At 47.7% G+C, this 16,173-nt stretch overlaps 1 protein-coding gene across 2 annotated transcripts in view; it reads left to right on the top strand.

The window, feature by feature from the left end:
- Window positions 1–16,173, top strand: part of POLR3E (RNA polymerase III subunit E) — a 28,540-nt gene that overhangs the window by 9,567 nt on the left and 2,800 nt on the right. Inside the window, exons 9-20 of one of the 2 annotated variants that reach the window (XM_054643551.2) lie at window positions 151–270; window positions 825–910; window positions 1,920–1,964; window positions 2,045–2,136; window positions 2,845–2,965; window positions 4,797–4,878; window positions 7,037–7,096; window positions 8,028–8,185; window positions 8,452–8,516; window positions 10,005–10,501; window positions 14,887–14,964; window positions 15,789–15,914. In XM_054643551.2, coding sequence (XP_054499526.1) covers window positions 151–270; window positions 825–910; window positions 1,920–1,964; window positions 2,045–2,136; window positions 2,845–2,965; window positions 4,797–4,878; window positions 7,037–7,096; window positions 8,028–8,185; window positions 8,452–8,516; window positions 10,005–10,501; window positions 14,887–14,964; window positions 15,789–15,914 — 1,530 coding nt within the window. Of the gene's footprint in view, window positions 1–150; window positions 271–824; window positions 911–1,919; window positions 1,965–2,044; window positions 2,137–2,844; window positions 2,966–4,796; window positions 4,879–7,036; window positions 7,097–8,027; window positions 8,186–8,451; window positions 8,517–10,004; window positions 10,502–14,872; window positions 14,965–15,788; window positions 15,915–16,173 lie in introns of those variants that run through there. The other variant, XM_077186820.1, reaches the window with a different exon arrangement.

The raw sequence follows: 16,173 nt of genomic DNA, 5'->3' as shown, positions 1-16,173 counted from the left end.
GTTGCACAAGCATAAAGATGGCCCTGAGAGCAAGGGGTGATTGACTGGAGCTGGGGCCCTTAGCTTGGTACTGATACACCAAATCAGTAATGCAGATGGGTTTTTTCCAAGGGTTTTAGGGCTGTTTTGAATGATGCCCAAATCTCCTAGGTCCGATTCTCCCGCCCTGAGACCGAACAAGCTCGGCAGCGACGTGTTCAGTCCTATGAGTTCCTGCAGAAGAGACAGGCAGAAGAGCACTGGGTTCACCTGCATTATTATGGCTTGAGGGTAGGTGTGTGCTGGCTCTTGAGGAGGCTGCCTGGGCCTGAAGGCTCTCTCAAGTCCAGAACCATTTTAAATCTGGGCCCATGGGAATCAGGGATTCATCAAAAAAATGGAGAGGAGCTCTGTAGGCTGGAACAGACCTGAAGGGCTCTGTATCTCCTGCTGGATGATGCTTTGGAGTCTCCACACTTCAAAACTGAGAGCTGGACAAGTATAAAGGGGGGAGGGGGTCTGAGTGTAAGAATCACTTGGGTCTTGGATTATAAACTGGACTTTGTGAAAGACTTGGGAAACACATTCAGTCAGGTGTGAGAAATCCTGTTTGGCTGACTTGGGCATGTCTGTCAGGAGATTTCAAAGGCATAGCAAGGGAAATGTTCCCACATCACATGAGCATCATACAAGGAAGTGAAAGCAGAACACCAGGTAGCGAGGTGGAGCACTTGAGTGGTGGAATGATGACAGGGTGGTCATAGTTTGGAATGAGAAATCAGCTCTCTGGCATTTTGTGTATTTTCAGGATGTGATAATGGCTCTTGTTTTTTCCCTGTTTCCAGGATAGCCGTTCTGAGCACGAGCGCCAGTATTTATTTAGCCAAGGTCATGGCCTTGCTGAAAACACAGAATTAATTAAATCTCCCAGGTAATGGTTTGGTGGTTTCCTACAGAAATGGCATTAATTGGTTGGGATTGTTTTCAGAGTAATAAGCAGGTATACTCTTTAAAAATCTGCTCTTTGAAAATCCTGATCGTGACAAAAGTTGAATTGTTCAAAAAACCACAGAAACAAACTAGCTTTCATCTTACTGAGGTTGCTTTCTTTGTTTCCCTATACCCTTGAGATTAAAACCTCTTGTTTTTACTCAGGGTTGTAGCTTCTTGTACGTTATCACAGCCCTACATTATTTGGACTGTGAATACTGCAAAGGAAAATTAAAACAAAAGCTTCTTCTGGATAATATAAATTAATACTCCAAAGCCGATAACTTCCATTGTTAGCAAATGTTATAAAACTTCCCTTTGTGATTACTGGGGACATCTGAAACTACTTGAAAGGTGTTTGTGTCTGTTTCTTGGTGACTGCAGCTCTACAGGAGCCTTCCATTATGCAGTCAGTGCTTCCCTGTCACCTGGGACACCCATGGCCCAAGTAGTAGTGAAGAGGCAGAGTCTGGCCCTGGTGATGGTGCTGGCATATTTTTCTTGTAAATCAGTGATAGCTGTTCTGAAGAGTCTTTTGGATCTGATTTTTTCTCACAGACGCTGGTAATTGCATGGGCGGGACAGAAATTTTGCTTTTTGCTGGGCTGATTCTCTCTGTCTGTGAGGTTTCACATGACCCTGCTGATGGCTGTCAGAGCACCTGTGTTTAATATATTTCCTTGTGCAGATCCTCTGTTTGGACACCTCTGCTGTACCAAAGAGCTGGGATTCTGACTCACATTTACTTCATACTCTCACTTTGGGCTGATGAATGCCAGTAACTTTTACTAGTTCTGAGGAGGTGGAAGTGGAAGAGAGAGCTCTTTTCAGGCTGATGTTTGTTTTGTAGATTTACACAAGCAGGTTTACTCTAAGTGAGAAATTACTGTACTTAAACCAGGCAAGTCTCAAGACAAGCATTTTAAACAATGTGTTTCCTTTTCTTCTAGTGAATATTTAATGATGCTGATGCCTCCAAGCATAGAGGAAGAGAAGTAAGTGTTTGTACATAGTGTTCAAAGTCCACATTGGCTGGATTCTCCTTTTCATGGGCTGCAAATCTGTTTATCTGCAGTGAGAAACCAATGGCTCCAAGCAATGTGCTTTCTATGGCCCAGCTGAGGACTTTACCCCTTGCTGATCAGATCAAGATCCTGATGAAGAATGGTTTGTAGCTTTTGTAATCCATTTGCACTTCACTTTGTGACTTCTAGTTGCCTCAGATAAGGTGCTTTCCCCAGTATTACCAGTTCTGTCACCCCATCAGACAGACTGTCTGGCTCTCTGATTCTCTGAAGAATCTAAATCCCAAGCCTTTCCCTAAAAAGAGCAGAGACAGCTGATCTGACTGTTGATACACTTGCCATCAATTTACTCTTAGAAAAACTTCTAATTTGATGATAGCTTCCTGGATACACATCCAGCAAGTATCTCCTGGAATGTGGGGGTCTGAGCATGTACAGCCTGCACTTTGGAATTTTCTAATATTGTTTTATTAATGGTACACACTTAATGAGTGTCACCTAGGAATTTGATTTTGTCTCTTTAGGGTTACTCTCTGATGAGAGCAAATCCTGAGGATTTTGCCTCAGGAGTGGCCTGCCTTGTGAGGTATCTCTGCTTACAGATATTGCCAAAGATATAGGTTGGGGTTTTTTTAATTATTGTTTTATTAATATGTTAATTTGTGACCAGTTCAGCCAGTCAACTCTGCTGTAACACTAGCAGCTACTTTAAGAATATATGATGCTACAGCACAGGAAGTAAAACTAAGGCTTTATTTCTTTCCCCGAGATAAGTCTTTGCCCGTGCACACGCTGAATCCCCGTTCCTGGGTGTGTAAGTGCTGTTGGTGACTCTGTGTTTGCCTTGCAGTGAAGGTGATGCCGTTCGCCAACCTGCTGGGTCTGCTGGGCTCGGGCACCGACCCCACGGCCGTGCTGCGCTGCGTGCAGCAGGTGGCGCTGCTGGTCCAGGGAAACTGGGTGGTGAAGAGGTACGGCCCGGCCCGCCTTTGTCCCCGGCATCGCCCCGGCGCTGCCCCAGTTCTGCCCTGGCATCGCCCCGGCACCGCCCCAGTTCTGCCCTGGCATCCCTCCATCCCTCCGGGACCGCCCCAGCATTGCCCTGGGACCGCGCCGGGACTGCCCCAGTTCTGCCCCGGCACCGCGCCCGGACTCCCCGGCATCGCCCCGGGACTTCCCTGGCATCCCTCCATCCCTCCGGGACCGCCCCGGCATCGCCCCGGGACCGCGCCGGAACCGCCCTGGCATCCCTCCGGGACCGCCCTGGCACCGCCCTGGGACTCCCCGGCATCGCCCCGGCACCGCCCCGGCACCGCCCCAGTTCTGCCCTGGCATCCCTCCATCCCTCTGGGCCCCCGGGCTTTGTGTCCCCCACCCGCGCTCCCACTCGCGGATTGAACCTTTGGTTTGGTATTGTCTGCGTCTCGGTGCAGCCATTCCGTATCCAAAGGGTTGCTGTGAATGGATAATGCCTTAGTACCGGTCCCAAGTGGGATTGTGGCTGAGCTGTGATGTAATCTGGGTTTGCATCTGACTTGTGACAGGTTTCTGATGTCTGCACTCGTGTTCTTTTGTGAGAGAGCTGTTCTGAGTTCTTCCAGAGATTAGCATTAAATAGAAACAGAAAATGAAACCAATGTCAGCTATAGTGTCTCTTAGCAGAATTCAGTCCTGTAAGGATCTCTGGGCAGTCCTGTTGCTGTTCATCAGTGGATGCTGCTCTTCTCAGCTGAAAACTACCCTCAGTAAATCAAGCATGGAGGTACTGAGTGTACCACATGAATTGGAGTCTGTATCATCCTGTTTATTAGGATAGAGCATCCTATTGGGAATTGAAATCTAAAATGCAGTATGATTTTTTTTTTTTTTACCTGGGTGGAGCCCTGCATGCAGAGATTTACAGTCTCTGGAATAGCTGTGTTGAGATGAATGGCATCAGCTGCCAGTCCAAGTATGCCAGCAGGATGTTTCAGCTATTGTGCTGCAGGCCTGTATTAGCAGTGTGACCAGCTTTTACAGCAACCCTGCTGTCCCTCCAGCTGGTACAGGAGGGAGCTGGGAGCAGCTTAAAAGACAGGATGTTAGCATTCAGATTGTTCTTAGGTTAGAGCTGATTCTTTGCTGCTAGTCTGAGGAGGATGTGAGGATCTGTAGTGGATGGGGTGTTTGAGCACAGAGCAGCACACATCAGAGCTTTGAACAGAGTGGGGACCCATTCCTTTGGCCTGGGTAGGATCAAGATCATGAACCTGAGGTGCTGTGGGGCTTTGGAGAGCCTGGTAACATCAGCTGGCCCTGCAAGCAGACAAGGACACAGACACAGAGTAATGTTGGTCTCGGGGCTGTTGATTTGAGTATGGCATTTTGTAATATTGTTCTGTTAAACCCCTGATTGCTGGGAAGGAAATAAAAAACTGTCTTGCCCGTACATCAGCATTTTGGCTAAATGCTGCCTTCAAGGCTGCATACCAGGTTAGCCTAAGCACTTCTTAGGATCATTCTGGTCTTGTTTACATGGATCCAAGGGAGGGTAGGCTTTGCAAGAACAAAGCAGAGCTTGTAGCTCTGTTGCACACACCTGCTTGCCACAAGGCTGTGCTTTGCTGGTCTAAGCCTTTCTGTACTAGTGTAATTGCAGTGGAGTAATTACACCAATGTTAATGCCTTTAATGAAAACCACGCTTTGCATAAAGGTGTAATTTAACTGCAGAACAGGGAGGGCATGTTTGTTATGTTAGTCTTCACTAATGCCATTTTTCTGGAGTACCTACTAACTAATTTCTCTTCCTTTTTAATTAACAGTGATGTTCTCTACCCGAAAGATACTTCTAGTCCCCATAGTGGAGTTCCTGCAGAAGTGCTCTGTAGAGGGAGAGATTTTGTTGTAAGTATAAAAGTGTTTGTTGCTTTTAATGAAAACACAGGTGAAGCTTGCCTGGGAGGCCACAGCATTGCAAAACTCTTCTGCTGTTCTGCAGCGAGGTGTCTCCTCCAAGGAAGTTGTTTGTGCTTTAATCCTGAAGGTGTTGTTACAAGTCTGCTGTGGGAATGTTGGTGTAGGCTCACTTTGTGTCTGCCTGGCAGGTTCAGACCATCTGTCATTAGCAGCATTCATCCCTTCCTAGCACATGCTGCAGAGCACTATCACATTGCCCTCACAGTTCAGTGTGGGGCTTGCAGAACAGCCAGGACTGGATAATGAAGTGCTTGTTTCTCCAGCTCTATTTCCAAGGGCTCAGGACTGAGGGCTCAGGAGGGCAGTGTGGGTAAGCCTTGTGCTCCCTGAGCATGCACTGTTGATCTTTAAAAAGGACTTTATTCCCTAGGGCTGCTAATCAGTGAAAGGACTTTGTTCCCAGGCACCTTTTGTGAGCAGTAGCTGCACATGGAAGTTGAAATGAATATGGGTCTTGTAAACACACACATAACCACAGCAAAAAGGAACAACCTCTGCATTGTGTTTATTTTCACTAACCATGGAAAGAATTAAGGTCCTAAGTGGTTCCTAAGTTCATAATCAGTTTATGGCTTCCTCCCCACCAGAGCAGGTCTGAGTGCACAGCTCTGATTTGTTTCAGTTAGGCCTGAGTGTTACTGCAGAGTTTGTGCATGAGGTTTAGCTCTGAACAGGAGAGTGCTGTGCAAGAGACGTTAAGGGTATTACAGCACTACTGTGAGATCAAACTGATGGTGATTGAAACTGACTTTTCCTTGTCTCTTGATGTCTGCCCAAGACACTGCCAGATGGAGACCTGGATTCAGGTGTGACCCAGTGACAGAAGTGTTTAGGACACAGCAGATTAGGTGACACATCTTGTGTAAAGTTCAGGGACCAGAATTATTGTGCTCAGTTAAGTAAGGAATATTGTTTTAATATTTAGGATGAAAAGATACATTATTTTCATTTGGATTATGTCAAATATACTTTCCATGAGAAATGGATCTGTGTTGATCTTAAAGGCAAATAATTTGCTGATTAATACTACAAGAAGGAAAAAGTTTAAATGTTAGAATATAGAAAGGATCAATATTTCTGGCTTTCAGACAAAGAGAAATGTGTGGTTTTAAGACTCAGAAATAGTACTTAATGCTGTATGGCATCTGTGGAGAAAATGTGTTTTAGCTTAAAAAGGGAACTTTATTTCCCTGGATATATTTGTGCAAAGTAATTAATAAGTTTAAAAAACATTTATGGACTTCTTGTGCTTTAAAACAGAAATGCCCTGTGTCCTAAAGTGAATGGATTGGGTTTGTGTGTTTGTGGGCAGAGAGAAGCTGAATGGGAGACAAGGAGGCATGGATGATGTTGTAGGCCAGGAAGGAATTGTCAGTAATGAGATTTTGGATTCTTAACAACATTATTAATACACACAGACTGAAAGAGCCTGTAGCTTATTTAATGGAGACAGGAAGAAATGAAAGGTCGTGTTCAGTGTTCTGCCCAAGTCCTGTCAGCCTGCCCCCAGCAGCTGCTGTGCAGAGCACCTGGCTGTGCCCTACCTGGGGAGGTGTGGGAGTGACAGGACATCTTGGCATTGCCTGTGCCAATGGGGGTGGAAGAAGGGCACAGGCACTTGGTAGGGGCTCTGTGCTGCTGAAGGGCAGCAGGCATCAGCCTGCACAGGCCCCTGTGTAAGAGTGCATGGAGAGTCTCTCTAGGCTGATGATGAGTATGTGAGAATGTGAGAATTGACTTCTGGGGTCCCAGCATCACTGCAGTGGATTTGGTGGGGTTTTTTTTTTTTTGTTTTGAAACTGAATGGAGTTTGAGTTCAAGAGATTCCTCATAGCTTTTGTAGTCATAGGTTTGCCAAGGCACACCATGGACTCTCAAAGCTTTTGGGCCTGTGTTCATGGCCCTTTGAGAACAAAAGGAGCCAGAAGATGTTTTTCCTCTAGCTGGCTGAGAATCACTTCTACATTCTTGAAAGGAATGGGCTTCTATTTTTGTGGTACCATCGTTGAACAGGGCCATTGCTACAACTTCAGTAAAGCTACTGCTATATGCAGTTATTAGGTTTTCCTCTTTTGTTCCCTTCTAGATGTGGAAGTTCACCCAGGACCGCTGGGTGGTGAGAAAGGAAGTAGCAGCAGTTACAAAAGTGAGTGGATTCCTTTTCTTCCTAAATCCAAAGGTGGTGATGAGTTGGCCAAATGTTGCTGGGCATTGTGTGGGTGTAGATAGTGGGTGCTGCTGTGAGCCTTTCCTCTCCCAGTGCTCTCATCTGGAACAGGTACACATAATACTCTTTCTAGAGAAAAACATTCTGAGCAGCTCTCACGATTTTCCACAACACCAGCCTGGCCTTGTAGCTGAGCCACTGGAATGCATCCTGTCCTCTGCTGTGTTTCAGTGGAAAGCTGGGCACAGTTTGAATTGAGCTGACTGAAGGTGCTTACACAGCCCACAGAAGCTGCTCTGCTTTGGGTGTCTTAAGAGCAACTCTTCTGTTGGCATTTGCCAGTTACAATACTGAGTAAAAACTTTAAAGCAACTCAGGCACCTGAACATTCTGGTAAAAGTAGCAAATGAATGAGAAACATTAAGTCAAAAGGACAAACCCCAAATTCTTTAAATGCACTAAAATGATGAAACATGAGTCAGTTTATGCATAGACCATCTATTTTTGGAATGTAAGAACCAGTGCTGCATAAAAGCTGGTCATGTGTAGGTGCAACATGTCTGGCCTGCAGCTCTAAAATAAGATTAACATTGTAGAATATGCTTCTCTTCCCCATAGAGCCTTTTCATCTCAGTTTGGAAACTCCCTTTTCTTTGCAAAACATGCCATGAGCTATTTGACTCTGGGGTGATTAATCACCACGGCTCTCTGAAGTCCTGGCCTTTTAACAGTGTGTGAAAGTGTCGTGCTGCAGAGCAGGATGAGCATCTCTGACTTAGCTGGGTGTGTGCCCATGGAGCTGCTCCATGCACACCAGATCAGCCCAGCTCTCCTGTCCCATGCACAATGCTCACATCTGTCCTGGGTAAACTGACTTTCATGCTGTTTATGCTTTTTCTTTTTCTTTTAGCTTTGCCCAGAAGATGTGAAAGACTTCCTAGAGCACATGTCTGTGGCAAGAATAAACAAAGGTTGGGAGTTCATGCTCCCTTACGATGAAGATTTTGTTAAGAAGCATCCAGATATAGTTCAGAGGCAACAGATGCTGTGGATGGGCATTCAGGCCAAGTAAATATTTTACTGTATTTTGGGGAATAAGCTAAAAGCAAAGAACTGTTTAATACAAGGGTTCTGTAGACACTGATCTGTAGTGGCTCCAAGTTTCTCCCTCACAGTGCCCAGGCAGTGGTGTGGTGGGAGGTGTTACTGCATCCTTCAAGTCATTCCTGGTTCCTGGAGAGATGGAATGTTCTAGCTAATGGCTAAAGCTGGCATGGCTGCATGCAGACATAACAACTGAACCTGTCCTGGAATATTGTCTCTTTGTCTTTCAGATTAGAAAAGGTCTATAATCTCTTAAAGGAGCACTTGACACCAAAGAAACAAGAGGCACAATCAGGTAAATGGAATTGTGCTTGGATCATGCTGAAGCACTTGCATGTATTCATCTGCCCATCCATATTCCTGAGTGGTGTTTTGGAATTCCTCTCTGATTTTGAATGTGGTGGAGACTGGTTTTGTTGAATGTGTTTTCTTTCTTACTGTTTTCTTCTGGAATATTTAAGACATATCTTGATCTGTGCTAATGTCACTGAGGTTGGGGTGACACCAGCTACTGTGGCATCCTTGTAGCACAGGCAGGAGCAGTGTTTGGCCCTGGGGACTCACTGTTTGACACTGTAAAATCAGCTGGTTCTCTTACCCACTTGCTCATTTAAGGCAGCTTGTGGGGTGTAACCAGCTCCTGAAGGGAGGACAGACAGAGCCAGTGCACAAATAATTCTCACCTCTCAGTTTCATGTTAATGCAACTTAATGTGAATGAGGTGATTTTTTACTTCCCTGATTTGCAGGAGCTCTCTGGTGTGGTTGAGGGCCAAGCAATTATTGGAGAATGTAATGGCAGGAGGCTGTAAGAGGTGTGAAGCTGTCTGCTTTTGACACCCTTCCCCACTATGGATGCCAGTGGGGGTATTAAAGTAGCTGCTCCAAAATCCTAAAAGATTGTGAAAACTTGAGATTCCACAGTTTTAACTGGACATTTGCCTTGGTGCCAGGCACTGGAACAATGGAGGAGTGTAAGCAGAACTGACAAAGGAGCATATGAATCCATTTCAATACCCTGTGTGTGATCTGCTCAGAAGGATTAGGTGGTGGGTTATTTGGAGAGGATTAGTGAGCCTAACAGCAGAGAAGGTAACAGCATGGGTGCTGGGCATGCCTTTGCCTCAGACCCTGCACCCCTTGCTTTGGCAGGGACTGGGCTCCTCTGCTGCCAGCACACCCCTTCCTTTCACCTTTGGATGGCTGGGTGTGGAGAGGGGAAGAAGGGCAGGATTCCATGGGAGAGAACTCCCTCCTGTCCCTTTCACCCCATTACTGGGTACTAACCCTAAGCAGAGGGTCTGAGCCTCTGGTGCCCTGCAGCCTCATTCTTCAGGGCTGTTCAGGGTCACTGTTAACCCTGCCACACTCCTCCCTGTACCTGCTGACATCCTGCTGCTGCCTCTGGCAGGGGCTGCACCAGCCCCCACCAGCCACTAGAGAATCTAAAAGACAAAAAGAAGAGTTGTTGGACAAAGAAGTATTTGGGTCACAAGCAGAGATGTGTAAGCAGTTTGTATCCTGGTTTCCTGAAATGTGGAAAAGGCCCTGGTGATTGAACAAACACACTTTGCTTTGGATTCCTTGACTGGAATATCCTTCCCAAACACTTGGCTTTAGAAAAACAAGCACACACTGCCCTCAAAAATCCAGCAAAACTCCCCAAAACTAATGTAAAGTCTAATCAACAGTCTGGGTTTATGCCTTAGATTTCATAAGCAGATGATGTTTCCTGGTTTCATTGAGCCCTGCTGAGATTTATGGTACCTTTTGTTTCTTACCAGCTCATCCCTTGCTGGTTTCTGGGGAGCAAAGGGTCAACATGGCTAAAGCAAAAGTCAAGCAGAACTTTGGGCAGCTGGAGAAGGAGTTCCAGAGGCAGAAGGCAGAGATGAAATCCAACGACAGCTCGGCCAAGCCGGATGTTGCCAATATCCGCATCAAGGAGGAGCCTGTGAGCGTGGAGGAGCCCATGGACACCTCAGCCCACGAGGGCCTGAACAATGGCCTGGTGAACGGCCTGCACCCAGCCCAGGGGCCCTTGGACCCTGTCAATGGCCACCTGCCCGGGGGCTGCATCGACAGGGTCGCCCAGGAACTGAAGGCCTTTGTGTCCTCCACGTTTAAGAAACAGTTTGTGCTCACCCTGAGTGAGCTGAAACGGTTATTTAACCTCCACTTAGCCAGTCTGCCTCCAGGACATACCTTGTTCAGTGGCATTTCAGACAAAATGTTACAGGACATGGTGTTGGACACTGGCTGCAAACAGATTTTGGTGCCTGTAAGTATGGTTTTCCCTTGGTGTGCTTTAGGGGAGGGATGAGGGCAGGGGGGCAGTTAAACGTGTGAGATGTGAAATATTTGTGTCCTGTGCTGATGGACCAGAAGGACAGAGTGCTCAGAGTACCTGTCCAATGCTGGATTGTTGGAGCTGCTGGAATTCTGTCTGGGGTCCTGCTTCTGGCAGGCTCTGCACTCTGCCCTTGGGACTCTGTTTCCACATCCAGGGTGTTGGGCCATGGTGATTTGCTGTCCCAGCTTGCTCCTGTTAACATGGGCAGTCCCAGATTCCCATCAGCTCTCCTGGAATTGCACAAGCTCCTTCCTCGGGGACAGGGACCCAGCTGGGAGGGGAAAGGTGACATTGACTGCCTGGGAGCAGCAGGGCACACCCAGCAGAGCCTCTGGGAAGCGACAAAGCCCATGTGCAGCAGGTTTCCTTGGCCTCTCTGCTTCCTCTGGGCTGTGCAGAGGTGTCTGTGTCTTTGTCTGTATGGAAACAATGTGGGTGATTGCGTGAGACAGAGCAGGGCTGGGAGACTGCATTGCTTAGGAGAGCAAAGGCAATCTGGCATCATGGGAAAGAGCCTAAAAGGAAATTAATTTTACAAGACATCTGGCACTGCTGATTGGGTTACAACCAGAAGGAGCTTGGGAGCAGCTGCCTTTGGGGAGAGAGGAGAAGGAACACGTGAACTGCTCAAAAGAGCAGGAAGCAGGAGGGCTGGGAGAGCCTGGAGCATGGGAGCTGCTGGGGGCAGCAGGAACGTGTTCAGTCGTGTGCAAAGTACACATTGTGGCACCTGGGAACCCAGCAACAGCCTGGAAATGTCACTGGGAGAGCACCAATTGTGGTGCTTGCTGCTTCCTCCCCTGGCAGTTTCCAGGTCCTGGGGTGGTGCTTGCCTGGAACTGTCTCAGTGCTGGCCAGGCTCTCCCCTGCACCTGCTGTGATGTGTGCCTCTGCCATGCTGAGGGTAAACAGCTGAGGTCATTCCTGCTCTGCTCCTTGGGACTGGGGCTTGTTTGCTTTGGAAATTTGAGGATTTTAGAAATCCACACAAGAAGTGAAAGTGAGGTCGTTTCTCTTTTCAAAGAGCAAAATAAAATCCTGCTGAAGAGAGGTGGCCAGGAGCTGCCTTCTGTGTGGAATACCCTGTCACAGGAGACCTGTGCAGAAGAGGTGCAGAGTGGTCCCTGGAATGTCTCTCAAGGAGACTGTGGCAAGTTTTACTTCTGCTGACTCAGAATTCACTGCAGCTCTCGTGTATGAGCCTGTAGTGCTGGCAGCAATGTAAATGCCCCTGAGCCTGCCCTGATGCTCTGTGCAGATGGCAGAGGTGCTGGGGCTGGGTTTACTCTTTGCATGGGCTCAGACACTTTGGTGTTTCTTGATTGTTCCCCTGGACAATTTTGTCAGAACCTAACAAGAGCCTGAGCTCAGGGGAAGCCTGGAGGGTTGTTCAGTGTGGGATTTCATAGTTACTCATTAGTTTTCTGTAATTGGAAGTGCTTGGTGATAAAAATCAATGATCTGAGGTAATTAAAATGATGTTCTTTGGCGGGTGAAGGCACTCTTGGCTTGACTATTATAGAAAATGTGTGGCTGAAAATGGCAATTGAGACCTTACCAGGGGAATGCAGGATCTGTTACAGAGCTGACCAACAGCACCCAGGGTGTGAGATAAACTCACCCCAACAGGGTGTGAGATAAACAGCATTTGTGGGGAGCCAGAGAAGCCACTCAGCTGCAGTGAGGATCCTGCAGGGTGCTGTGCTTGCTGTCCCTCATCAAGTGTGGGGGGAAAGCACAGGGCAGGAAAGAGCAAATCCTGAGCTGGTGCTGCTCTGGGAGAGGGTGAGGAGAGGGGACAGACACAGGAGAGGAGCCCTGGGCAGGCAGGACTCGGTGCCTGTGCCCTGAGCCCCTCTCCCCCCATGGAGGTGCCTGTGCAGGACTCTGGCTCCTGAGCACCCACACCCATTTCCTGCAGACTGGGGCTGGCTGCTCCTGCCACAGCTCCCTTCCCATGGCCCCTGCAGTGGCAAGGTTCTGCCCAGGGATATTGAGGATATTTTTGAGGCCTCAGGAAATGATGTAACTGTTGTGTGTGTCCTGCCTGGCTGGGCTGAAGGAGGGGAGGGCAGCCCTGCACTCACAGAGAGAGAGCCCTGCAGGCTGTGCCAGTGAGGGCTCCCTGAGAGGTGAGATCAACAGTTTTACCTTTAGGATTTCTCCAGCTGATAAAGTTTTTTTCTGGCACTCTCAGCCCCCTCCATCTGGTGTAGCTGTAACTGAGGCTGCCTGGCAGTGGCTCAGTGCTTGACTGAGAACTTCCCAGAGCCCAGGGCTCCTCCCTGAGAGGTTCCACTTGAACGTGGCAGCCCTGGGACAGTGTGGAGTTCATCTCCCAAGAGCCTGCGCTTGCTCCAGGAGCTCAGAGCAGGAAGGGGCACGGGGCAAATATTTTAAAAAAGATTTTCAGGTAGCAGAGAACTGTTATCAAGGTGAGGCTGGGGAGATCAAGGTGACATAAACCAGCAAAGGGCCAGCAGATGGCAAGGCAGTGAACTGTTTGTGCTGTGTCTCTCTGAGGAATCCCTGGTGGCATTTCCCACTCCAGGCTGTGTGACAGGAGCAAGCAAGCAGGGAGCTGTTGGCTTGCAGCAGTTTGCAGAGGGGGGCTGGCTGGGAGGAGGAGATTCTGTGCGTTTTTCTTCCCAAGTATTGTGTTTGTTTGGAAGCCGTTTCCTCCCAGAATGGCTGCATAAACACAGCTGTGGCTGGGGCAGAGGGGTTTGCACTCCAGGCTGGGCTGGCTCACTTGTCGAGCCCAGCAGGTTGTGCCTGGGTGCTCCCAGTGCCCTGCTGCACTTTGCCATTCCTGCTGTGGTGTGTGGAGGGAAGCTGAGGATTTGATTTTATCTCTGCTGAAAACCTACAAGAGAGATTATTCCTCAAAAGCAAGTGTCCTTATGGGAGGAGAATTATGTCAGGTGCTGTGAGCCTAGTCAGCCTGAACCCTGGCTCCAAACCAAGTGTAAAACCTTGTTATATCCCAGCCATTTGGACTAACCTGCAAGTCAAAGCTGTTAATCCCACTAGGCAGCTCCCACTGGACAAAACCCTTCCCCTTTGCAATAAGATCAGAGGCAGAGCATGAAAGGAATGCTGATCTTTTCACTCTGTGATGCACAAGTCTTTTGGCTGGTGAGGGAGGCTGGGAAGAAAGGTTTGGTTTGTACCAGCAGCCAGGACTGAGGGATGCAGGAACAATTGGGACTGGCTTGTTAGCTTTTCATAGATGATTGATTTAGGTCATCTGGGTGGTTAGCAAGGAATAAATCGTTAGTGACAGACAGGAAGAGACATGTCAGGAGTGAAGGCATATTCCAGAGTGCTCATTAATCACTGCTCCAAGGGGAAATGTTAAGGCAAATGAATGGTATTTTATTTTTTTAGGGGGAGAGGCAATTGTGCTCCTTCCTGTCTGCAGGGGTGTGAGGCTTCTGCCTCAGAAAAATGAAAGTGTTAGCCTAGCTTGGCACGTGGGGGGAAAACAAAACATGCAAAACCACTGTCACTTCTGGAGCCTGAAATGAGCAAATAGCTGGTTCAGTGTCCCTCAGTGCTCAGTCTTCTGATGCTGTAGTCTGCCCAAAGCAGAGATGGCCATACAGCAGCAGCACCTGCTTGTCAGTAATGCTCCTTTGGGATTAGTGAAGCAGATAACTGCAGGATGGAGTCTGAATCTGTAAAACCTGACACTGTAAAGGTAAAAACTGCCAGAAGGACCCTGCAATGCACTTGGTGCTCTCAGCTGTTCCAGATGGTCTGGAAGCAAACGCTGCAGACAGGAGAAGTCTACAGCTACCTTGCCATGGGGACACCATCAAGGTCCAAGCCCTGGGATTGTTCTGGTACATGGTGGTCAACTCTCCACCAGTGGGAAACTGTCCCCATGCACAGTTCATGGGATTCCAGTATGTCCAGCAGTTCCCTTGAAAGCCCAGCTGTGGTTGGTGTGTGACAGATGTGGCACCAGTGCCCTGTGCAGGGTGTCCCACCCTGAGCAGAGCCAGCAGCCAAACCTGGGCACATTGAGACATCTCAGGGTGCCATTCCCTGGCCACAGCTGTGACACAGAGCATGTTCCTGCTCTGGCACTGGGGCTATGAGAAGGTGCTGAGCAGGCACAGGGCAGCCAGAGCCAAGGCACCTCTGCCAGTGTGGGGTGGGACAGCAATTGGGTTTTTTCAGCAGTTATTATTCCATGGCAGCCAGAGGTTTGATTCAGTAATGGGTGTCCAGGGATACAGTATCATGGAATCATTAAGCAGAACTCATTAAATAGCTGGTTATTTTTAACAGCCTCTTGTTCTCAGTTTCCTCCACAGACTGCTGCCTCACCAGATGAACTAAAGGTCTATGCACTTTGGGAAGCTGGTGACACTTATGATCAGGTAAAAAGAAAATAATTGACATTCCCCCACTATATTTTTATTGAGTGTTTAGCATTGTTAGCATCCATGTTTCTGGAACTGGTACACCAGATAGTTTTCCTCTTTCTCTATTGGTATTTTCAACACCAACCTGTTTCTAGCTGAAATGAAGCCCATAACATGTTGGTAATCATGTCAGTATCTCAGTGGCTATTTCTGAACCTGTGAGAGGAAAGGATTCTCCAGTGCAGGCCTCAGACCAGGATCCAGTGCAAGGTTTTTTTCCCTTTTGATGGTAATGCAACATTAACCAGCGATTACCAGGTGTATCTGTTGTATCTGTTTCTATTTAAGAGCAGGAAATATTTGCAGCCTATGTGAGCATCTGCTGAGTTCTGACTCTGTCAGAGTAAACAAGGTGAAAGGGCAGGTGCCTGGTGACCTGTGCATGGGCAGTGCATTCCCAGCTCCATGAACTGAGTACATTTCTCTAGGAAAAAGGCAAGAACTAGAAACCTTTGCCTGGAGTGATGTGCACTCCCATGCAAGCATTTGAGAGGAATACATTGCAATGCCTTCCTCAGTGTGTTTTTATACCTTTGGGGTGCCCCAGGTCACAGAACAGGAGCAGGTGTGGCCACAGGGTCAGGAGGGACCCCTGCAGAGCCCTTGGAGGATAAGGCACTGCTGGAGAGCAGCAATATATGGGATGGTTTCAGGATTATGAAGCAAGAATCCTCTGATGCAGTTCAGGGAATGCTTTGTACAGACTGAGGCGTGTGCAGTTGTGATAAAAGTCAGGAATAATTGTTCTTTGTGGACTTACTGTACATTTTCTTTTAAAGCATCGCCAAGTTTTGCTTGAAATCTTTTCGAAGAACTACCGAGTGCGCAGGAATGTCATCCAGAGCCAGCTGAGTCAGGAGTGTGGGGAGGATCTCAACAAGCAGGAGGTGGATAGAGTGTTAAAGGTGAGCTTCTATTCACTTTGGGTTTGAGCCAATTAATGCATCAGTTTTAATGCTTGATTTGAGCAAAGGATTATATTTTACCTTGAACTGACAAATGATAAGGATGATAGAACAGTTGTTGTTGGAATGTGGACAAAGCCTGTGTTTCAGCTTGTTTTCTTAAAAATGCACTTGTCTCACTGTCTTCTTTCCCTCCAAGGAACAGAGGCTCACACATTATTTTGTCTTATTGCAACAAATCTCTGTCATCTTGGAGCAG

The sequence above is a fragment of the Agelaius phoeniceus genome, chromosome 16 (assembly GCF_051311805.1).
Source record: "Agelaius phoeniceus isolate bAgePho1 chromosome 16, bAgePho1.hap1, whole genome shotgun sequence".
Classification (NCBI taxonomy): domain Eukaryota; kingdom Metazoa; phylum Chordata; class Aves; order Passeriformes; family Icteridae; genus Agelaius; species Agelaius phoeniceus.
Note: the sequence above shows the minus strand (reverse complement) of the source record. Positions and strands in the feature narration are given on the sequence as shown.